This window comes from Bactrocera dorsalis, chromosome 3 (genome assembly GCF_023373825.1).
Source record: "Bactrocera dorsalis isolate Fly_Bdor chromosome 3, ASM2337382v1, whole genome shotgun sequence".
Taxonomy (NCBI): Eukaryota; Metazoa; Arthropoda; class Insecta; order Diptera; family Tephritidae; genus Bactrocera; species Bactrocera dorsalis.
In genome coordinates, this window is record NC_064305.1 from 73,998,670 (window position 1) to 74,024,306 (window position 25,637).

General features: G+C 30.9%; 1 protein-coding gene and 1 long non-coding RNA gene across 3 annotated transcripts in view; one reads left to right on the plus strand and one right to left on the minus strand.

The window, feature by feature from the left end:
* LOC105224560 (serine protease filzig) overlaps positions 1 to 24,639 on the minus strand; it is a 63,073-nt gene extending 38,434 nt beyond the window's left edge. The window contains exons 1-2 of one of the 2 annotated variants that reach the window (XM_049452971.1): positions 23,774 to 24,637; positions 13,354 to 13,963 (exon numbers count right to left, since the gene is read on the minus strand). In XM_049452971.1, coding sequence (XP_049308928.1) covers positions 13,354 to 13,612 — 259 coding nt within the window. In that variant the 5' untranslated portion in view covers positions 13,613 to 13,963; positions 23,774 to 24,637. Of the gene's footprint in view, positions 1 to 13,353; positions 13,964 to 23,771 lie in introns of both variants that reach the window. The other variant, XM_049452972.1, reaches the window with a different exon arrangement.
* The window catches only part of LOC115066031 (uncharacterized), a 164,932-nt gene that overhangs the window by 64,218 nt on the left and 75,077 nt on the right, over positions 1 to 25,637 (plus strand). The gene's annotated exons all lie outside the window — the stretch shown is intronic.

The following is a 25,637-nucleotide window of genomic DNA, read 5'->3' on the forward strand; positions in this document are numbered from 1 at the left end:
CGGCTAATGCAGTAATAACAGGTTAAAAATTAGGTTATTATTTGCAGGTATGTATACATATATGTTATTGATATGTAGGGTTGCTACCCTTTTAATTAAAAAAATATACATATGTATATTAAAGGTGCTTTTTTTTCATAAATTTAAATCCTATTTTTAGTAATATAATTAGTTTGTGTAGCGTTGCGAGCTAACTGGAAATATACTATAGTTGCCACCTTTCTGAAATCCAAAAATATATAAATTTTTTTAATGATTTTATTATAAATTTTTGTAGAGTTGCCACTTGTCTGAAAATAATATATCACCTTTTTTAAATTCTTTTGTATTACTTTTAAATACATATTATATAAATACATACAGAGTTGCCACTTGTCTGAAAATAATATATCACCTTTTTTAAATAAAAAAAAAATAAATTTAAATGAATTTAAACACATCTTAGTAATTTTTGTAGAGTTGCCACTTGTCTGAAAATAATTTGTCGCCTTTTTGAAATTTCAGAAATACATATATTAATTGTTTAAGTGTATTTCAATTTATATTAATAATTTTCACAGTGTTGCCACCTATCTGATTTTTTAATTTGCAACCTTTTTGGAATTTCAAAAATATATTTTTTTTTACTGTATTTAAAGTTATATTATTAATTTTCGTAGTGTTGCCACCTATCTAAAAATCATTTGCCACCTTTTTAAAATTTACAAAAAATAAAAATTTTTTTAAAATAAATTTAAGACTATGTTGTTAATTTTCGCAGCGTTGCCACCTTTCTGAAAGTATTTTGTTTTAATATTTAATTAAATATTTTAGCATTATTATTACATAGCCAAATACTTAAGCTCTTAAGAGTTAAGAGTTATTTTCGAGCAGAGTTGCCATATGCATATATAAAAAGTTACAGCAGCAGTTGCTCTCACTTGCAGCTTTTTAATTAAACTTTCTACAACTTTAAGCTAATATGTTAAATAACAAAACATATTTTTATGTGATAATTTGCTAATTCGCAAACCGGTTATGTGAAAATAAAGCAGCAAGAGGCTCAGAACATTGCAATATGACTTATAAAATAACAACGTAACCCTTCAAAACATATTTCTATATAGAAATCGGAGCAAATTGAAAAGATCAAGTATATTATAGGCTTGGGAAAGTTTTGTCAAGTGCATAAAATATGCTTTCATAAAACGGATATGCCAAATATCGGCATAACATGAACTAAAATTCAGAGAAAACAGCTTTAAAAAGTATTAAAAATAAATAAAATAAAATAAAGTTTGTAGAAAAGCTCTAAAGCCAAAGCCTATGGTCAAAAGTGAAATTTCTGATTAGATGTAAAGGGTTCATATTATTTCTGGTTCAAAAAGACTTGAAACTCAGCATAGAAACATATACAATATTTAGACACAAGCGCCCTCTATCGGCTCAAAAATTTTCGTATGCATTTGAGTGTCATAAAAAATATACGAAGATCTCGAAAAAGAGATCCTTCGTCGATTTTAAATTTTTTTGTTCAAGAGACGGCGCTAATCGCTGTTTTTGTTGAAATATTTTAAAATTCAGCTACTTCGCTACTTCGAATTATCTTTTGATGGTGAAAATATTTTTGCTTGAGAAAGTTGGTTTCATCTTTTGTAGAAAACTATTATGAAAGTCATACCTAAGTTGTTAAGTATACCGGATCTTGTAAAATATTATATTTATTTGAAATATTTTTGAAAATTTTTTGAAGTCACTATAAGCTTAATTAATATAGCGAAATATTATTTTTTAAAAATTTTGTTTTTATTAATAATTTTTTTGAATTAAAATTTTTTATTTAATAAAATTTCATAAAAAGTAATTGTAATAACTCAAAATTGTAATATTGCGTGTTTTTTCCAATATCTTCTCTACACTATCGAATTATTGTAAGAAAATATTTTTAATTATTTTTTTTTTTATAATAATTTTTCTTAATTATTATTTATTTAAATTTTTATTATTTCGTGGTTTTTTTTTAATAAAATTTCAATTTTTTTTTAAATAATTTTTTTTTCTTCTCAATTAATTTTTTTCTTAATTAATTTCTTTGAATTGTTAATATTTTTTTGGAGTGTTTTTTTATAAAATTTCGAAATATTTATGGTATTAAGTTTATAGTAGAATATTGCGTTTTTTTACCAGTATGTTCACTTCAAATGCGAATTATTTTAAGAATTATTTTTTTTATAAATTATTTTTTTTTTAGTAATAGTTTTTCTTAATTTATTTTTTTTTAGAGAATTATTTTAAGAAAATTTTCTTTATAAATTATTTTTTTTTATAATATTTTTTTTTTTTTAATATTACAATAATATAATATAATATTCATATACATTCATATTTCAGTATGCCAAAATTATAATTTTTCATTTTTTTTTTTCATTCAAAATTCTGAAATTATCGGTAATTCACTGTTAGATGGAGGGCTCGCCTTAGTAATTAATTGAAATTAAAAATAGTTTTTACTCACGAATCCCCGCGGCATTATTTGCGCGCAGACCACTCAATAAGCAACCTGTGCAGCCATAGCACCAAGCCTTCAAATGCCAACACTTCGAAAATGTGTCGAAATGCGCGTGATTAGCTATCAATAGCACATTTTTATTGCTCGCTCTTGGCGAAATGGTTTTCAAGAGCGCAAAGTAAAAAAAAAAAACAATGAAAAAGCTTGCCTCGGGCATTGACTATTTACATAAATATTCCAAGTCTGAATGGTAGCCACACGTCGCTTTTGTTGTTGCTGCGTAAAACTATTTGTGTCTTTTGACGCTAACGCTGACACACCGCCAGGCAGCGCTGCCAAACGCAGCCAAACAAAGCCTGTTACTAATTGTTTACTTACATATTTACATATGTGTATTTATATTTATGTCGTTTTGTGTGCGTTTTTGTTAAAAATTAGTAGCGAGTTCGTGTAATTTTATTTGGAAAAAGAAAGTGCGAAAAAACGGTGCTTTATGCTGTCTCTTCTGCGGCACTCAGCCAACAATTGGCTTGAATCGACTGCGATTCTTTATTTGTGCGTCTTTTATAAGCTTTTCTATATAACTATTGTGTTTATGGGTTAAATATCTGTACGTAGTTGACTTGAATGGCACTGTTTAGTTAATAATTTATGCAGCGACATTTGCATATTGCTGTAAATATGTGTTAGTACATGTCTGAGCACATAAGCTGAGGCATTGCCTGCTACTAATAACATTACTTATATGCCTTTCGATCATAAATTTGTATTTATTTTTATAAAATTTGTATTATTGCGGCGGTTGAAAGGTAGTCATATATTTTTCTATCAAATTAGTATATGATTAGTGGCCGCAATGTACAAAAGAGTTAGGTAACGAACCCGCTCATTTGCATGTGGCGAAATTTCACTTCCTACTTGGGTCGCTATTGATCTAAAGGAAATCGAAGAAAGTGAAAATTTGCAAGCATAATTTGCCTTTCAAGATATATAACGTTAATTTTATTGCTTGTAATGTAAATATAGAAAAGAAGTGAGCGTTTTCGATAGTAACTAAAAATTTGTTGAATTTCTGTGGAACGGAAGTGATGTCATTGCTTTTACGTAATACGAAAATGAGTCATTGACACGATATGACCGGTACTGCGTGCAATTTTATGGTATGTGTCTGTATAAAAGGCATTAGAAAGTGTATTTTCACTTTGATCTTTCGAAATCGAAAAGCTCAAAGACCGCTTATAATCCTTATAAATAGAAAAATCTATTATAAAACTTTCATATAATTTGTAATATTTTTATTAAAATTCCAAAATTTGTGAGAATTTCTAATTTTTTTACTTTTTATTAAATGTCTAAAAAATTTTTAAATTTTATAGAATCATATTATATTTTATTATATTAAATTACTTAAATTTAAAATTAAATGGCAACCCTGTCAAATGTGTTCAACTAAAATCCTGCTCAAACTGCTCTGTTTGTTGTTGTGGCAAGCTGATGGCATTTTTCATAATTTTTAAACCAATATTTTTTTTTACTTTCAGAAAGGTGGTAACTTTTTGCCAAAAATATGTTTAAAAGATTTATTCCGTTTATTGCTCATATTGTAATTATTCTTTAACTGCAAAGAATGTAAGTTTGTTTTTTAGTTGTATGCTTTAAATTAAATTAAAATTGGAAATAGCTGGTAACCCTATTCATTTTTTTTCGTTTTAAATGGCTTCAGAAGTCAGCTAGATGGTACTAAAATTTTTATATTAAAAATTTTTAAGAATTAACATTATGAAACAGGTGGCAACCTTATCTGAAAAAAGCGGCACTGTAGGTTTTTGTCAAATATTTTCTTCAACTTTTCCTGCAAATTATAATATATATTTGTTTTTTTAATTTTCAAACAGGTGGCAACTCTATCTGAAAAATAAGCGGTACTGTAGGTTTTGTAAATTTTTTCTTCAACTTTTTCCCCAATTTAAAAATTTTTCATAAAATTTTTTTTTAATTTCAAACAGGTGGCAACACTCTCTGAAAAATAAGCTGTACATATCTTAAGAGTTTGTAAATTTTTAAACATTTTTTCTTCAACTTTTCTTGCAAATTATAATATTTTTGTTTTTAGTTTCAAACAAGTGGCAAGCTGTTGACAGTTTTTCATTATTTTTGAGCCCGTAATTATTGTACTAATCAAAGACAAAAATTAATTTAAAATTATTTTTAAAGATTTCAATAAAAAAAAATTAATCTAATATTTAAAAAAAATATCGCAGTTATTTTTGGCGAAACGTCTTTATGTGTTTGCATATATCTCAATTACACCAATTCTTTTTTTTAAATTTCTTCTAAATAAAAATACTACTAAACACTGCAATGCAGAAGCTGCTCTGAATGCAGTTCTATTTTTATCTAAGCATTTTTTATTTGACTCTCAAATGAACACGTAAAAATTCATAAAATTTCCGAAGTTTAGAAAGCGAAAAAATACCGCAGCACAACTTTGCAGTTATTGAGCAGAAAAATCACTTAACAATTTCTATTTGCAACGAACGTCCGTCTCGCAAGCGACGCACGCACCAGCAGACACACCAACATACATACATTATTGTACATGGATATTTATGCAGAGTATGCAGTTAGAAACGTGCGTTGCCTTACAAATCTACATATGCGTCTGACTCGAAGTATGTTTGCTTGTATATACATATGTATATTTATGTATGTAGAAAAAATAATAGAAATTTCAATGGCAAACAAATGTTGTAAAACAGTAATAAGTGAGCGGACACAGACATACAAACTTGAGCGTGCATATATATAAAACACCATACCGCCATGCTTATGTGCTGCTCTGCTATGCTATGTTGTGTTATGCTGTGGTGATACCAGAAGAAAAGTTTTCAGTGATATTCATATACGTATATGTACATATATATTTCTTATGCATTTACATACATACATTTACGCGTTAACAGCTACTACAAATAGCAGCCGGAAAGCTAGCAAATAGCCAGAGAAATTCTCATAGCACACAAGCTACCCAAAGAGTGGGCAGCGGGCAGCGCTCTGTGGCGGTAGCGAACAGCGACTGCGGAACGTGATTGTGAAATTATGACGAGTGATAATGGAAATAGAAGTGCTCGAAATGTAAACACATACATAGATGATTTTTTTTCATACATACAAACATACAAATGTACAAATATGTATTTATGTGCAGCATTTTTGCAAGTTTCAGTAAGTGTTCTTGTGTATATTTTTTACTCTGCTCGCAATTTCTACACATGTTGCGCTGCTTGTTATTGTTGTTACTGTTTCATATATATTTAAATATATATGTACGTATATTTATAGTAAAGTACCACATACACTATCTGTACTCTTACTTCTGCCTTCATATTATAATTCGTCTATATATGTATGTATGTGTATATAATAAGTATAGCTATCATTCTTCTGGTTGTTTTTGACACTGCATTTGTTGTTTATGTTCTGATTAACTTTTTTTTACTGCTCTTGTTGACCACAATGTGCCACATAAAGACGTCGCCGAAAAGCGCCACAATGCCAATGACTAACTGGCTGTGTTGGCTGGTAAGCGAGTTGTTCTGCTAGCAATGAAAATTTAATAATTATGCCATCACGTTTTCATTTAGCACACTTCTAAGTACGAGGGCTGTCCGATAAATAACCGACCTCAACGTGAAGCTAGCGGCACATCTGAAAAAAAAGTTTCTACTTCAAATTGTGCATATTATAATAGCTACTCGCCAAAATTTCAGAAATTTATCTTGCGCAATTATCTGTTGACAGTCGTTTTTGTGAGTCTATTTCGGTGATTTCCCCAAAATGGAAAAAATTAAATATCGAGCTGTAATTAAATTTTTATTTTTGAAAGGCAATACGCCTTCACAAATCAAAGGTGAGTTGGACTCTTTGTATGGTGACTCTGCACCATCGTTTACCACCGTAAAATTTTGGGCAGCTGAATTTAAACGTGGTCGCAGGAGCTTGAAAGATGATGAACGTCCTGGGCGTCCAAAAACTGTAACCACTAAAGATAACATCGCTAAAGTTCATCAATTGGTACTAGACGACCACCGAATTAAAGTTAGGGAAATAGCTGAGATTATGAAGATGTCAAAAGAAACTGTTTGTCACGTATTAAACCAAGATTTGGGCATGAGAAAGCTGTCCGCGCGTTGGGTGCCGCGTTTGCTTACGCTAGACCACAAACGTGCGCGCATGAACATTTCCAGCGCTCTGTTGGCTCAGTTTAGAGGCAATAAAACCCGTTTTTGGCGCCGATTGATAACTGTAGACGAAACTTGGATTCATCATTATACGCCCGAAACAAAAAACCAATCTAAACAGTGGATTGAAAAGGGGGAACCAGCCCCAAAAAAACCTAAAGCTGTGTATTCGGCTGGAAAAGTGATGGCGAGTGTTTTTTGGGACAGCCATGGAATTATTTTTATCGACTATCTTGAAAAAGGAAAAACTATAACAGGAGCATACTACGCATCATTATTGGACAAGCTAAAGGAAGAAATTTCGAAAAATCGGCCACATTTGCAAAAAAAGAAAGTCTTGTTCCACCAAGACAACGCACCATCTCACACCTCAACAGTCGCCATGGCGAAAATCCACGAACTGAGGTTCGAACTGCTTGATCATCCACCTTATTCACCGGATCTAGCACCAAGCGACTTTTTTTGTTTCCTCAACTTAAAACTGCGCTCGGCGGCCAGGGATTTTCGTCAAATGAGGAGGCAATCTCTTTCGTGAACTCGTATTTTGCAGACAAAGACGCCAAGTACTATTTGGAAGGGTTGCAGAGATGGGAGCATCGCTGGGAGAAGTGTGTGGAGTTACAAGGAGACTATGTAGAAAAATAAAAAAAAAATTTTGAAAAAGTCGCGTGCATCATGGTTAGGTCGGTTATTTATCGGACAGCCCTCGTATGTTTATGTTTTTGTGTACGTGTCGGCGGGTGGTTCACGTGTGCGGGAACAAAATTCTTTTGTAGTTGTTTTTTAATATATGTAAAATTCATTAATGCAATTATTCTTTTTGATGTATTCAATTTGTTTGCGGTTTGGAAATGAATGTGTGATTAAGAGAAGAATTTTTAAAATTTTTCATTTCAGTATTCTCGCTGGTAGCTTTTAAAGTTATTGGAATTGAAGTGTTTACAATTTTATATTTTTATTAAAATTTATTTTTTATTTTTATTATTTTTGGAATTTTTAGCATTTTCATACTTTTATACTTTTTTTAATTTATTTTTTGTTTTTATAATAAGTTTTTTTTTATATTTTAAATATATTTTTATATTTTTTTAAATTTTTATATATTTTTTTATATTTTTGGTTTTCATATTATTTCTTTTTATTTTTAAAATTTTTGTATTTTTTGTTTTTTATAATTTTTTATTTTTATTTTAATTTTTTTTATATGTATTTATTTTTGATATTTTATATTTAATATTTAATATTTAATATTTAAAATTTAATTTTTTTGAGATTTTCTAAAACTTGTATTTTTCATCACTTTGATTTTAATTTATTATTTTCCTTAAATTTTTTTCTAATGTTTTTATTTATCTTTAATTTTTGTTAATTTAATGTTTTTCTTTTGTATTTTTTTTTCTTCTATATTCTTTAGATTTTCTTAATTATTTTTCATATAATTTTTTCTAGTATTATTATCGAATTTTTTAGCATTATTCTTATTATTTTTTAGAGTTTTAAATGTTTTTGTTATGTTTTTATAGTTTTTCATATTTTTTTTTGTTATTTATTATATATATTTTTTTACCTTTATTTTTATCATTGTTTTTTAGTTTTTTTACTTTTATTATTATTTATTTCATATTCTTTTTGATTATTTTTCTTCAATGTTTCATTTTTTTAGAATGCCAAAAGGTTGTATTTTTTTATTATCTGAATTTTATTTTATTATTGTCTTTCTATTTTTGTATGCTGCCACCTGTATACGAATTTTAATTTAAATTTAAGTTTTAAATTTAGTTTTTTTTATCTGAAAATATGGTAATAAAGTTTTAATAAAATACTTCTTATTTTGAATTGTTGAGGTTTTGCCATAGAATAATATCTGCAATAAGTTTTTTTTTTATAATTTTTTTAATGCTTTTATTTTGCGTTTCTAATTTTCCTTATTTTTTTATAATCTTCATTTTAATTTTTTAATTTTTTTTATTTGTAATTTTTTCTTTAGTTTTTGTAATATTTATTTTAAATTTTTAATTTTTTCTTAATTTTTATAATTTTTATTTTGATTGTTCGTTTTTCTTTTTTGGTTTTGTATTATTTTTTTAATTTTTGATAATTATTTTAAAGTTTAAATTTTTTCTTAATTTTTATAATTTTTATTTTGATTGTTTTTTTTTTGTTTCGTACCATGTTTTTAATTTTCTATAATTTTTATTTTAACTTTTTAGTTATTTTTCTTTGTTTTTGTAATTGGTTTTAATTTATAAATTTTTCATATTTCTTTCTTTAATGTTTTTTTTGCTTTTGGAATATTTATAAAATATGTATTATAAAATTTTAAAATATGTTTACGTTTTTTATATTAAATACTTTGCTTGTGAATTAATGCATTTATTTATACTTATTTGCAATACCTTTTCGAAACAAAATTAACTACAAAACCCTCAAGCTACATATATGTTTAGTCAACATGCTCCCACTGTAATAAACACTTCAAGGCCAAACAAGTTTGAGGAAAAGCTATAAAACGTTGTGTAGCACATTGCGCTATAAAAAATTATGCTTGACCCATTTGCCTCGAATACCGGGGATTCACAAGCAGACTGAATTATTATTACCACACGCCCGAGCACCAAAAAGAATTTTATGACACTATATATTTTTGAGTTAGAATATTTGTCTGTTTTATTTAGCCACCAAACACATTTTTATTATGTCAACTTGCCAGCGTGAAAGTGCGTTGGGTATTGTGAAATTTAGTATTTTTCCAGGCAAGGCGACAGTAGCGCTCAGATCAACATACATACATACAAACGTATACTAATATATATAACACATGCGTTTTCCTTATAAACTCGCCAGTTTGCATTTAAGCCAATAGACTTAAGCAACGAACGCGCTTAAGCTACATTACGCGCATGCGCGCGCTTGGAATTTGCAGTGCGTGTTAGACAGCGCAATAGTAATCAAAGCGGTGTGGATTAGAGCACAGCAACTCAGTTGCACATTAAGAAACATATATAAAAACATTTGTATATAAATGTTCATTTATGTGCATATATGTGTGAATGTGTATATACATACTTATATACTTGTTGGTGCGTAATTATGCGTGCAAGCGCACAAAACGTTATTCGCTAACAGCAGACTCATTGAGAACGCCAGCAGCTAACAATCTATTTGTCCGTCCGCCACTCATGCCCATACGCCACTCAAATCCTACTTTCTATAATTAGAGTACTCTATAGCATCTGTGACTGTTGTTGTTGTTGCTGTTAATTATTAGCTCGCGTTTTCGCTGCCAGCGAATTTCCATAACGCACACACGGCATTTAGTTGCGAAGTGCGAAATGTGTTTCACTTTTCAAATATGCGCAGAGAATTCAAGTGAAAAAAGCAATAATCTGTCAACAATTAGCACTTGGCAAATTATAAGTGAATTAGACAGGAAAGTCATTCACGCCATGAAAATATTAACAAACGCTAATATGTGTAAGAATGTTTGCATGTATTTGTTGTGATGATTTATAGTTTATCTGCAGTCTTCAGTGTGTATGTGTGTGTGTTTGGCAGTCATTTGTTTAGCATCGCGTACTAAATTTCTCGCATTCTTGTTGGCCGGCTAATGTGCGTAGCTCGACAGGAAGTTGCTTTGATGTGTGTGTGTGTGCGTGTGTGTGTGAGCAGAGTGGGGCACAAAACCTGCGTGAAGCTGTATTGTAAGCAATTATTTACAAGTTTTCTAAATTCGCAACTAGTTTCTTCAAACTGCAAGAAAGTAGAAGCAATTGATATGATACGCTGGTTTATATCAAGTACCGTTATGATTCTTTTTATATATTGTATTTAGAGTAAATCAGTTAGCAAGTATAAACATTAAACTGGCTACCGTTTCATAACTAGTTCAAGCAAGCTTGAAGCATTGAAAATCCATGTAAACGTATATTTCAAGACTTTTCATGACAGCCAAGATTTGTAGTATAAATTCATAGATTTTCTACCTTTCATTGGCTGTGGTCGATTTTTGCATTTCCTAAGAAGATTTGGTGTGAAATTAATATTTTTGTACACCATCAGATGGTAGAGATTTCAGCAAATATAAATTCTATTGTATTAAAAAAATGTAGAGCATTTCGCACAGAAAATTTTTCATTCAAAATTATGGGTTTTTCGATTTAAATCGAAATAAGGTAAAGGAGGAATTTACTAAAAAAAAAATTAATAAATTTAATAAAATTAAAAAATTAAATTAATAAAATTAAATAAATTAATTAAATACGGTCTTTTTGAGACATAGAAAATTTTATGAATGAAATTTTTTGGTACAAAATAAGATTAAAAAACCAAAAAACTTGAATATTTGAAAATTTCATATAAATTTTGAGGTTATGTGAGCAAGCTATACATAGCAAAGTTGTGGCTCTCTTCACTGCCTATAACCTTGCCATATAACTTGGACTGCTAGTTTTGTCGGAAATCGAGATAAACATTTTAAACCCTTAAAAATTCAACCATGCGCCTGCTCCTACTCTTCCCGACCTCAGATCGCACGTTAGTTATTTTTTCTTCTATTTTTGTTATTTTAACTTTCTTTTCAAATATGTTTCTTGCTATTATGATGTGCTTTGCTTTCTAAAACTATCTACTCTGGTGTAAAGCTATTGTTTTGAGGTTATAAAAATATTGAAAAAAAGGAAAAAATACGTGCAAAAATATTGTTTTTTTTTTGAAATTTGCAATTTAACAAAAACATATTTATATTTTTGCTTAACAAAAAATGTTAGTTTTTTAAATATTATTTTCTTATTATTTTTAAAACGATTTTTTTTTTGCTGTACAGAGTATTTATTGTCGTTAGTCTTGCCTTTCAAAAACTTATATTCAGTTTTTTTTTGCACTAATGTTGACTTTGACTTGCCTATATTTAATAACATACTAAATCGCGCTACGAAATTATTTTTTGTTAATTTGTGCCAGGTGGCAACTCTGTTACAAAATATGTCCAAAATGAAATATGCTTTTGTTGCATTTATTGTCGTTAGATTTATGTATCTATATTTTTCAGTGCTTTTTCAGACAGGTGGCAACTCTATTATATGCAAAAGGTGGCAACCCTGTTACGCAATAAGTTCAAAATGAAATATTGTTTTGTCAAATTTATTGTCTTTAGATCTGAATATATTTTTTTTTAATGCTTTTGTCGATAGGTGGCAACAGATAGGTGCCTTTAAAACACTTATACGAGTAGTAAGTTATTTTTATACCACTCTTGACCTTGAATTGCCTATATTTAATAACATACAAAATCGCGCTATGAAAATTTTTTTTTTTTAGTTTTCGACAGGTGGCAACTCTAATACAAAACATGTCCAAAATTAAGTATTTTTTGTTTTTTTAATTTATTGTCTTTAGATATATATATTTTTCAGTGCATTCTTCGATAGAAGGCAACTCTATTCATAAATTTGTTTTAATTAAAGAAATAGGCTGAAAATTTTCGGAAAGTTTTTCTTAAAAATCATCTTTAGCAAAAATTTTTAGTATTTTTCATGCTATTTTAAATAAATAAATACTCCAATTATATTGTTTCGTTAGTTGGCAACTCTACCTCGAATTTGGCACAACAAAACTTTTTTTTTTGACTTTTTTAAATTTCCAAATAAAAAATCCAAATTACCTTTTTCGCCAGCTGGTAACCTTATTCCAAAATATTTTTTTAAAAACCTCAGTTTCGTGAACATCAAATTTAGTACTGTACCCTTGTTTTCTGTTAAAGTTTCAAAATAATAACACACTCGGCACAAATATTGCCCTAGCACAGATAGATTTTTCACAATCAACTTGTACTTGTATGTGCTCTAATTCTTTCAAGTGCAGCAACATTTATCACTTGCTGCTTTCTTCTGCTGTTTACTCACGCACAGCGTACGAGCACAGAATTATGAGTAAGATCAATGATAACAATTTAGCGCTAATATGTATGGCTAGCAGCTTAATCAAGTTATGTTAATAAGAAAATTAAATAAAACAATATTAGATAGCAAAAAGTAAAGCGAAAAGCTTTCACTTGCTAAGTACAACGCTAAATGATGTTAAAGAGAACAAATTGGCAAGTGATTAAGATAAGAGTGAGATATTGCACATAAGTATGTGGATATATTGCACTTATAGTATGAAGGTAAACTGATTTATTGTCTTCTAACACGAAAAGGTATTTTACTGAGTTCACGAGTGTTGGAGGCATAACAAAATACAGAATCAATTTTCATATTATAACTTCTTCATATATGTCTTCTTACTTTTTCTCTCACTTCTCAGCACTCACTAACCGTTAAGCGCTAAATTGTGTCACAATAATCAAAGTGTAAATAAAATGTGTGCAGCCTAAAAATGTCAGCCAACATCTCAACTTGAATGCATGAAATATTATTTAGTGCTCACTAAGACGCGCTGAGCTTTGTTCGAATTCTAGAAAATTAAACCAAAGTACCATGTAATTCGGACACACTTAATGAACCAAAACAAAAATCCCAAAAAAAGAATCAAGCATCTTGACATGCATTGTCATGCTTCAATCAACAACAACAGCAAAAATAGCGCTAATATTAAGAAGTAAACGAAAACACTTGAACGTGCACTTACCACTGTTATTCACATCAATTGGCTTAAATCCATTTGTCACCTGCGCTAATGCGGCCATTATACACACGGTTGTTAGCAGCCACATGGCGAAATTGATTGATGTTGATTTGGAGGTCAGCGCATGTGCTGCTGACGCTGGTGTTTTTGTTGCTCTATTCACTGTTGACTTTTTGGCATTCGTCGTCGTCGTTGTTGCCGTTGTTCTTGTTGTGGATAGCCACGCGCTGCGGCGCGTCGCCGTGCTAACCCACTTCAGCATTTCGGCGCTATTCTGAAGTGCAGATTAGAACAATTTCCACGGCACAGAATTTTGGCGAAATATTACAACAACAAATTCGTTGCTTTCGTTGCAAAGTTTGATTTGTTTTTGTTTATTTTCGATTTATTTTATTTATTTTTTGCAAATGCCTTTTGCTGTATGTCTTTGAATAAGATTTTGCGGTCAATACGCGATTTGTCGAAGTTTTCAATTATTTTTCTATTTAATAAGTTTTGTGTTCTCCGCCATGCGTTCGTCGTCGTGACAATTACTTATTTGCAATGCTGTTGATTTAATTGTTGCGTTTTGGAGCACAGAAAGTAGACTTAGAAAGGTGAGTGGAAATTAACACTGTAAAAGGAAAAGTGGTTAGTTGTAGAGAGCGTGTGTGTGGTTGCTTAAGGAATGTAGAACAATTCATATTTTTTTCTTAGAAGAACTAATATAGTATAACTATTTATTGGTTCTTTTTAAGGGGAACTAAGATTTATTGTTTTTTTTAAGAATTCAGAAATATGAAATATTTTTTTGTTTTGTGTAACTGTTAATTTAGCACCAATTTAATGTTATTTTTTGCGCAGATGAAATACTTTCTTTGTTATTCGCGTAGAAATATTTTTTTATACACCAGAATGTTTTTCGAGGCGTGTATTAAACTTATAATAAATCCATTAAAAAAATGTTGAATTACTGATTGTGGAGATATATCTGTTTAAGCGATGGTATCGATATTATTTTAAAATATAAGGATTTGTAAACTGACATTAGATTAGTTATATGATATTTTAATGTTTTTGTGTTCCGAGGGAAAAATATTTCGAATTATTTTGTTAAAAATTGTTTTTTTTTTATTTTAATTTATATAAGTTATTTACAATTTTATATTTTTTCTCCTTACAAGCAACTAAAACTAATTTTTTTAGTAGTCTCAATCTAGCCTAGATCTTGCACCTACAAAGTTCATTCCAAAGTATACAGGACTTTTAGAATCTAGCACCCCTGGTAGCGCCATCTCTATGTCGACTGGTGCGTTAGAATCTGATATCTTTATTAATTGTCCAGTAAGTGAAGTTATTGCGTTTTAAGTGTCAGTATGTTTGTGTTATCGGTACGAAAATAAGCTTCGAACAAAGAGTCAACATAAAGTGTTGTTTTAAAATTGATAAAACTTTTACCGAAACGTTTCAATTGATGAAACAAGTTTATAGCAATGATTGCCCATCCCATAGCAGAGTGCACGAGTGGTTTCAACGTTTTCAAAGTGGTCGTGAGGACATAAATGACGATCAACATGTGGGCCAATCAAAATCCGTGATCACCGGAAATTCTATCGAAACTGTGCGTGAAATCCTCAATAATCAGGCGAAATCATCATTGAAATTAATGGAAATGGAATTGAACTTCTACAAAAAATCGACTTATCGCATTTTGGCCGAACATTTGGGCTTACGAAAGGTGTGTGCACGGTTTGTTCCGCACGAATTCATTGACGACCAAAAATTGCTCAGAATTCAACATTCGAAGGGCAATTATTTGACAAAAAAACACATTTTAACCATTAGCCACCCCCGGTATTCATCTTATATGGCACCGTGCGACTTCTTCCTTTTCGAAAAAATGCATTTGCTCATAAAAGGAAAGCGTTACGCAGACGTAGAGGCCATTCAAAAGGTTTGCACCGGCATACTGGCGGCCATACATACACCGGGCAACGAGCTAAAACATTCGTTCGGCATGCTTTTGGACCGTGCAAAAAGCTGTATTGAAGCAGAAGGAGACTATTTTGAATAAAATAAACTGATTTTGCCGAAAAAACCATTTGTTCTGTTTTTTTAAGTCCTGTTTACTTTGAAAAGCACCTTGTAAAATCTTCTAATACTTACGAAAAATCGTCAGAGGCCTTTTTATAGAGCCATTACATTTCCTAAAAAATCCACAAAACGAATTTTTTTTTCAAGTAGTTGAAAGCGGGATGTGAAATTTTCTAGCTGATGATAAGGAAAACAAGAAAACTGTAAGCTAGAGTACCTTATCATTTAAATTAAGAGCTCATATTTGGACAGACTTTCTTAGCGGTGGCTCAGAACCTATTCTTCAAAGTACCAAACAAAAAATAATCGTTTCTCTTTTACCTACCCTAATATGCATATCGTTAGCGAGAAGAGCTGAGTTCATTTTGCCATATATAATATGTATGGCTGTGTATACACGAACTAATCCCTGAGTTTTTAAAATATCGATTCGAAATTTTACTTACGTCTTCTATACTCAAATAAGTTGCTTATTTTTCGGAATCGCCGATATCATATTAGGTCTACAACTTTGCTCCCGCTGTTTTTTTTTTTTTTAATTTAAGGTTTTATTGTATAAAAACGGTCCAAAAGTATTTTCCCTTATTCCCTCAAAAAGCAATGCTTAATTAACACACGAAATGCTTTATGATCCATTTTTTGGTAAACTAACACAAGTTGCTTTAAAAATTCTATATTTTTTTAATACCTAATTGAAATCATATAGATGGTAGTTGAAGAGTAATAGTATTATCTATGTATGTATGTGTCAGCCTCAGTAAAGCGTAGACGGACTTTTCTTGGAATTAAGAAAGAAAAGCAAAATTTCCCGCAAATGTCGAGAATTCTGTTGAAAATAAGTTTGGAATGCAAACAGATCTCTACAAATATTTTGCTGGGTTAATGTTGATACAAATGTCCAAGATCGATATAACACGATTTAATCGTTTATCACAATAGTTTTTAGCTGTCTTACGATCTGGCGTAACTGACTTTTTATTTGAGAGGATATCTTCACGAAATTCGGCATGAACTATTGTCTAGGACAATTTTGCAATCTACGAAGAAATTTTTCATATCATTTCTGTAAAGCTTATAGCAAACTGACCAGTCAATATAAAGTTTTTAAGGAATCTGTAGTAGTTGTGAAGGGTATTATAGCTTTAGTGAAACTTAAGATAATGTTTTTTCATGTTTAAAATATTTTTTTATCTGTTGAGTTAGCAAAAAAAAACATTTTTAAGCCTAAAAGCTCTCCAAGTTACCTAAAAAAAGTATAAATTGTATATTCTATATTTCGACTTAGTACCATCTCATCAAATTTGATCAGGACTGTTGCATTTTAACTTCACTACAAAACAAAATCGTTGAAATTTTGTTTCTAGATTTCTACAATATTTTTTTATGATGTCTTATCTTTACAATTTATCTATGGCAGCCTGCGAACAGTTTGCCTGGCGATTTTAAGAAAAAAAATAATAATTGAAACACGCGTTTGCGCAAATTTTATGTTACCAATGAAAGCATGGCTACGGGTTTGTTGAAAGTGTATTAGAAGTATTTTTAAAGTGAACTCTGTCTGCTGCTAGATCGAGAAGAATGCAGGAAATGTCTAAAGCATGGCATAAGGGAAACTATAGAGCATCTCTAGTGCACTTTTTCCGGATTTGCAAGAATACGCTGTAAGCAGCTTCGGTCCTCAAAGAATGATACACTGGAAAAGGTATCGCTACTGAGGCCGTAGAGTTTTTTAAAATTCGCTTCAAGCGCAGGCATACTAAACGACGACTATTCATGGATCTAGTAACTGAACTCCATCTGGTATCGTAAGAAACCAAACTGGTCTATGCGCGGCTTATTGGCCTATCAGATTAACCTAACCTATTCTATCACGAATATAAGTATTTGAATGGAATAAACCATAAAGTCGGTGAAAATTTCCTTGTCCATCCACCTCTGTTAATAACGATAACATCAAAAATCAAAGTCAAAGAAATAGTGCTTGAAAATCGTCATATTGAGATTTGAAAGGTAACTAAGGATCTCGACATTTTTCAAGAAGTATATTCGGTACATTTTAGAAATGTTAAAGAAGGCCTTGAGCAAAGGTCGCACAGGAGATGCCTTACAATTCAGCTGAAGGCCTCACATTCATCAAACGCATCATTACTCGTTATGATTTATGAAAATGTGTCGAGGCTGCTCAACAACCTAGTGAATGGCATTCACAAAATTGAGCCTAAACCGAAAAAGAAACACAAAGCGCTGAAGGCACTGAAGGACATCACAGCCGAGCTATTGGTATAGTTTGTAGACTATAAGGAAAGTTTGTATAAAAGTACGAGACAATATGTTTTTTTTTTTGCTCAGTACGGGTCAAATTTGATCAGGTGGTATCTCTCCCTTACTTTTTAGATTATTTTTATGACTTTTTTTTTTTAAATTTGTACAAAAAATTGGAAAAAAGTTATAGAAATACCATTTTCGGATACTGCTATGTATTATATATTTTTTTCTTTTTTCGATTTTCTATGTTCATACTACTCGATTATGAAGATTCATTGTGAGCCCCACTAACAGCAAATGTTTTGGTTGTATATTTTAATTGAAAGACTTACGCGTTATTTTTTAATATTTAAAGATTGATATTAAATTATTTATAAAAATTAATATTTTTATTTTTTTTTAATTTTTTTTTTTTTATTTTTTCTATATATTTTTTTATAAAAATTTTCAATCTTCCTTAATAAATTTATTTGAATATATGGTTTACATCATTTACTTTAAATTTTTAATTTTTTCCTTATCAAATTTAATTATTATTTTTTATAATTGAACAGATTATAAATTTATTGATATTTATAAAGAAAAAAATCGTTTTTTTCCATTAGAATTTGTATTTCAATATTTATGCTCGCTATGTTATAAATATTTCCACAAATTAAGCTGCATTGCTGCATTGCGGATGCTGTTGCATATACAAATAAGCACACTTAGGCACACACACACAGACAGCCGCACAGTTGGCTACTGTTTGCTGAACTCATAAACTACGCTTCATTTTAGCGCACAAGTTTATATGCTTTGCTTTGTTATTGCGCTCTGGCTTGTTGTTGTTATTACTAAAGTGTGTTGTCTTATTGCTTGCAAAAACTACCGCTATTCTGCTGTATGCTCAATCATACGCTTCATTCAAAGCACATCGACGTTTACAGCAGTTTACAAGAACAAAACAAGGCTGACAGCACACGAAACTGGAGGCTGGCTGCTTGGCACCGCGCTGGCCGTGGCAGTGAACGAACGAAAGACTGAAGCAACGAACTTGTTTTGCTGCATTGATGCAGCGGCAAATATTGCCACACACACATGCATACATGTATATGAATATACATGTGTAAACTTTAGTTTTCTCCAACTTAATTATTGGTGTTAATGTTGTTGTTACCATGCATGTGATGTTGTTGTATGCGTTTGTGTGTGTAAGTGCGCTGATTGCTTGCACACACACTCTTATTGTTGTTGCTGAACTGTTTTTTGTTTTTGTTGTTGTGGTAATGCACAGGCTGACCGGCAGTCGCACAGGCGTTGAGTGGCAAATTCGCTGGCAAAGCTGATAATTTATGCTTATTATGAGCATGAAATGCAATCAGCATGTGGTATGTGCAAAATGCAGTAGCAAAATAGCTGATAAAGAACAGCAGTGCAAGCATTACATTATTGCAATAACAAATTGGCGAATATGCGCCATGTCGCTCTACGCATGCGCAAGCACTGTAGCTACAACAACAACAGCAAGCCGAAAGGAAATTAAGCAATGAAGTAATAAGTACAGAGAAAGACGAGAAGAGAAGCTGCGCGCTGCAGAACACACAGGCAGAATGCGTACATCACCGAAAACAACGGTCCACTGCGAGCGCAGCGCAGCAAAAACGCGGTAAAAAAGGTAAAGCGGTCCAAAACTGAACAACAGCCTAACTGACAATGCGCGCCGCTCGTGATAACTAACTGAACCAGGCGCTGCCGAAGTGGGTTGAGGGACTCGCACACCAGCTTAAGTCTGCGCATATACATAAATATATATTTGAATATGTGTTTGTGTGTTTGTAAGTGGTAAATGGCTATCAGCGACAACAGTTGGCTGCTGCAGGCGTTCGGCTGGTCCGGTAAACTAACTGTCTGCTCGAGCGTTTCGCATGCAAACCAAAGCGAAATGGAGGCGCGTAGCCGCGACGAGTGGCACAGCAAGCCCACATATCGGCCAAAGACACTAATTAACACATTCTGTAGTGCCAGTTATTTACTAGCCAAGCGATTTTTCTTCTTCTCTCACTTTGCTGATTTATCGTGTATTTTATTTTTATTTATTATTTTTTTTTATTTTTATTTTATTGTGTGCAGTGTTTGTTTCAAACACAAAGTGTTCGTGTTTGTGGCGCGATTAATATGCGCTTTAATATGTTGGAGAACTGTGCTTTAAACGGCTGTGTGATTTGCTTATACTGTTAGAATTTTAGCGTTTAATAGTTGACAATTATGTTGGATTTTTCTTTGATTTAACTATGAATTAGCTTGGATGATTATTAGTATTTAATTGCTAATAGTACGCCAGTTCATAAGCATTAAATGAACAATACAGTTTAGAGCAGTTATATATTAATTGATATTACTTGCATATTCTCTACGCTCATGTCTGTATAATTTTTGGAGTTTCAAGTTTACATACTTCCTTCTTTAAGAAAAGAAATACGCGTCAAAAATATCAACTCATTTAATTCCATCTAAAATCGGTTGAAAGAAGAATTACTTATAGTCACTTCAATAAAAATGGCCTTAGGTAATGAGACGCGTTGAATTTCGTGAAGATATCTTGTCAAATAAAAAAGTTTTCCCTACAAGTACTTAATTTCGATCGCTCAGTTTATATGATAGCTATATGCTATAGTGGTGCAAAATCCGCAGTAACGACAAGTTATCAGCTTTTTGGGGAGAAAAGGACATTTGTATAATTTCAGAGCGATATCTCAAAAACTGATGGATTAGTTCGCGTTTATATAGATAGACAAATGAACTGGCGGACATGGCTACATGAATTCAACTCGTCTTGCTGATTGTTTATGTTTAGCTTCTTGTGCGAATTGCCGGTTCTGCGACATGGTGCTTAAAACTCTGGTACACCTGCTAATTGGCTGCACAGCAGTATGTAGGCGCAGGATAAAAGCCCTTGGATTTCTGTTTCCAAATAGGGATCACATCGCCTCAATAGCACTTAAAGGTATATTGGAATTTATCAATATGCTGGGGCTAAGTGAGTCGTAGGGGGCAGAATAGATCATAGGTCGCGGTGCAATCCTCATTTATTTATCTAATCTAATCTACTCAATGGAATAAAAGACAAATATAAAATTTTAGGTCAAACTTGTTTAAAAAAATCACTGAAGCATGTAAATTGATGAAAAAAGTTTATGGTAATACTTGTACAATGTAGACGTGGTTTTCATGATTAAGAAATAGCCGCGAGGATTTAAGCGCCGACCAAAGACCAGATCGTCCAGAAGCTACTAATCGTGCTTAATAAGTGGAAAAAGTCTGATAAATTAATGGGTTTGATCAAAATTTTATTAAGAGAATGTTGCCAGAGCATTTGAAATACGAGTATAAACTCTGTTTTGGAAATTTAACTAAAGCTTGGGTAAATGAAAGCTCTGAAGATCCAAAAGTCAACGAGATTTTAAAGAGAAAATGGACTTCTGTCATCAACCTATCACCATCTGACTATTTTCTATGTCCAAAAGCAACCAACATAAAAGGAGCATTCTATGATTACAACTTAAGTATGGAGGCAGTCGTAACCTGGGTACCGCAGAACATTCCTATAAGCGACATAAAAAAGTAGATGTATGCGCTGGTTGAACGTCGGAAACATTGTATTAAGAAATGATTGAGATGGTTGGTGATAATAGAACCTATTTAAAATAATTAATCAGAAAATAGAGCCATGCGTATTAGTTCTCGCACGTAAGTTCTCTGAGCGCCATACACTTGGCAGAAACGATTTTTTTACACATGTCTCAAGCAGGTCACGACTTCTGTCTAAGACAAAAAATCCACTATGGAGTCAAAAAACATTCGTTTCAGGCAAGCTAACGTTAGAAGGCGCAACATCCTTCCCCAGGGTTGTGCGCTAGGTATAAGACCCTCCACGCAAAAACACCCCCAATGAAAAGAAGAAAACAACCTCGGATTTTGTAAACTCGTCCATAACAGCTTAAGCGGTGTTTATGCCAATAAAAAAAAAGAAGAATGTCTTCCAACAATTTTAAAACTTCCATTTCATCTTACACCTAAACTATTCAGTTATTTTTAGGGCACATCTTGTATCTAACTATTCTCAACTATACGAAAAAATTTTTGAATGGTGTATTGTACCAAAAGTTACTATTAAAACTTATTTTCTTATTGAATCAGTCATAACGATAGATAATCAAAAATTAGCCTTGAAATCCTTGGTAAGACACTGTCACAAGTTTGCATTTTTTATTCTTCAATGATTATTTTATGAAATTTAATTTTATGTTCCAAAATTTATTGCATACTAGAAATCAGTAATTTTGAATCCAATCGAATTCAATCGAAGCTGATAATACAAATAATCAAATGCTCTGAGTGCGATATGCTTCGGTAGAGTGACCTGACCGATTGCCTAACATCATTTTTATCAAATATTGGCACCATATCTTCTCAAAAAGATGTTCCTAGCAGTAGCAACCAAATGGTCAGCAATGTCAAACCTTTTAATGGATGTGTTGTATATATGATATGTAGAAATCTTTTCGTAAAATCCACAATCTTTTTATTTAAGAGCCTCTTATTTTAAGCATAACAAAAAAACAGGAAATATCAGATAAGAAAATAAAAACTCAAGCAAGCATTCAGTAGAAGTGTGAGCATCTAACCATTCAGATATTTGTAGAGACAAGGAATTATTTACTTTCCAAACTGTATATATGGTGTCCGGATGTTCATATCGTCACCTTAAATGCAAAATAACGTAACATCACTTTTTATAAGTTTACAGGAGGAGAAAATTGATATGGTTGACACCACTCATAATGAAACAAAATTTGAATTTTGGTTATAAAATAGTTATGTATTGGTTATTATTTCCCAAAGCGGGTTAATTTTTTCTTTGATGATATACATATCGTTTTGCATTTTAGGTGACAATATATACATAATTATAAAGATACTATTAACTCTGTTTTTTTTATTGAATATTCTCTTTATTAGACTGGCCCAAGACTTGGATCTTGCCAAGCGAAAAGTAGCTCTGCGCTTCTTAAAATGCCTGGCTAAGGATATAAAATCGGATTTTGAGTAGATCTTATACAAGCAAAATATGCAGATGTATCGTTGTACTAATAACTTTACGCAGAAAATTTCTCTAAATAAAATAGTCATAAAAGTTTAGGTGAGAGTGTGAGCAAAAGAGGAGTCATAACTTTCTTGAACGATGACAAACTTGACGCAGAAAGTTAATATAAATATACGCAAATTTTATGTTCATCCTTGCCGCTTAGGTGAGAGTGTGCGCATAAAAAATAAGAATTCGTCACTTCTTGATAACATAAACTGAGCATTCGATTTTATATAGAGTTCTGGGAAGCCCCTATAAATATCACTTTAGAAAATTATTTCTTTAAACTGAAGCACATAAGTAAAAAAGATAGTATTTTGCTAATTGCTATATCCTTTCAAAAGTTAATAAAAAAGAATTTAAGATCTGTAAATTCATATTTTTACAGATTGAAAAATTATTGATTTAATCAGCGAAAAATTCGAAAAAATTATTAATTAAACTGTTTTGGTCCTTTTTAAAATATTTATCGATATGAAAGACTGCTTTAAAAACTAAAAATAATTATTTATTCTCTTTAGTATGAAATATTGCCTTTCTTGCACATTAATATTTTTTTATAATTTTTTCTTTATTATTTTAGCATATAAAACCTTGAAGGAGGAAAATTTGTGTTTCGAATTAGTTTTTGTTGATACCAAACACAATATATAATTTTAGTTTTCTGCCTCTCATGCACTTTTATCCACGAATAATATGTTTTTTTGCATAATTATGCCATGTATCAGCGTACTATTTTCACTTATATTACAATTCGAGTTTACTTGTTCCACAAATCCTTTCACTTCAGTGCCACTTAGCACATAAAAATATTTTTTTCACTATTTAATTTTATATTTTGAATTTTCTGGTTTTAGTTTTAGTATTTAATTATTTAAGTTGCCACATTTTTCCATTAAGAAAGTAACAACACATTTATAAGTCACACTTTTGCATATATTTTTATACCACACACACTTTGCTTCGGCCTCGGCTAAACACGCAGCACCGTTAAAGAACCGCACACTACAAGCTATTTTGTAGAAATTCCGAACGAGTTTAATTTGTAGTGCGCTCATACATGTCAGTATGTATGCGTTCATACGTATATATTTATAAGAATATATTATGTTTGCTTAATGTTCGGTGCACAAATGTCCAATGGTGGAAGCGAAGTCAAGTCACTACAGCGAGCTGCCGCACATGCGTCCATCAGCGTGGACGTTCAAGGTATGAGTGTGTGCTGGCGCTGGTGCTGGTGTGAATTGCTTGTACGCGCTGTCGTGCTGCCAAGATAACGGACCACGCTTTTGTGCAACTTTCACTTTAGCAGCAGCAGCAGCAGCGGCGACGACAGCGGCAGCAGCAACTTGGCGCAAAGCTTGCCCGAATATAACTTGCTTGCCTACTAGCTGCCAGTGCCGGCACAATAAGGCTGACAATAACAACAGCAGTACTAAAGAAAACAAAACGTTTATAATGTAGCAGCAACAAAAGCAAGCCGTTTCGTTGCTTATTGTTGACTGTCACTGCTGCCTTTTGTGTTGTTGTTGTGTTGTTGCTGGCGCTGCTGCAGCTGGCTGACTTTCTTGCTGGCAATGTTGTTGTGTTGTTGGCTCACTTATGATGAATGAGTAACGCCAAGTTGGTATGAGCATATGCAGAGAGTGATAGCGTTTGCGTTGGAGCGCTGGTGGGAGAGCGTGAGTGAGTGAATGTGAGTATAAGTGTTTGTAGGTGTTTTAAGGAGTTGCCGTAAATATTTTTGTTTATGGTTGTTTTTTTTTTTATGCAATATCACGTGAGAATTTTTTTGTGGTATTCTTTTGGGTTAGGTAATATAAATGTGGTATTTTTGAGATAATTACGGTATTTTTAAATGCAATTTTAATTTTTAATTTTATTTCTGCGTTTGTTTTTATTTTTAGGTATGTAAAATCTCAAATTTTTTTTGTTGAGTTTTTAAAGGGTGCTTATGTTTAAAAATGTTTATAGATATAACATAAAAAAGGGAGTTTTAAGATTTTTTCTTCGTTTCTCTAAGAAATTGTTAAATTTTTTAGACTACTTAATATTTTTTTTAATTTCCTAACAAAATGAATTTTCTGATAAAACCAAGAGTTGCAGATTTTTATTTAAACCACTAATAAATTAATTGAACTGCTGTTAATTTACAAAAAAAAAAAATAATATTTTGATTTTTATTTCGTTTTTTTATAACAAATTTTTAATTTTCGAGTTAAATTTTTAAATTTAATAATTTTGAATAAGTTTTAATATTTTTTTTTTAATAAAAATAAACAAAATTTAAAATAAATTTACCGATAAAATGAAGAGTTGCAGATTTTTAATTAAATTGCTATAAAAAATTTATACAAAAATATTTTTAGATTTTTATTTAATTATTTTTTGTTAAAAATTTGCTTTTCGAATTAAAAATTTTGAGTTATGAAATTTTTTTTTTTAATTTCCTTAACTGATGAAATCGGGAGATTTTTAATTAAACTTCTGTAATAAATTTGTAGAATTTTTTTTTGATTTTTATTTACCTATTTTTTTTATTAAAAAATTTGGATATTCGAACTAAATATTTTGATTTGTTTATATTTTGTTTCTTAAAGAAAGATTTTTTTTTGTTATTTTTTTGAATACAAAATATAACGTTTGTGGAAAAAATATAGAAATTCTGCTTTTTTGCTAAAATTTCGGAATTTTTTTTAATAATTTTGATAAGTTCTTTAATATTTAATTGTTAAAGTTTTAAAATGTGTACGAAAAATTGTAATTGTAAACATTTTCAAATTATAAAATATATATTTACGTAAATTTTTGAATTTTTTTT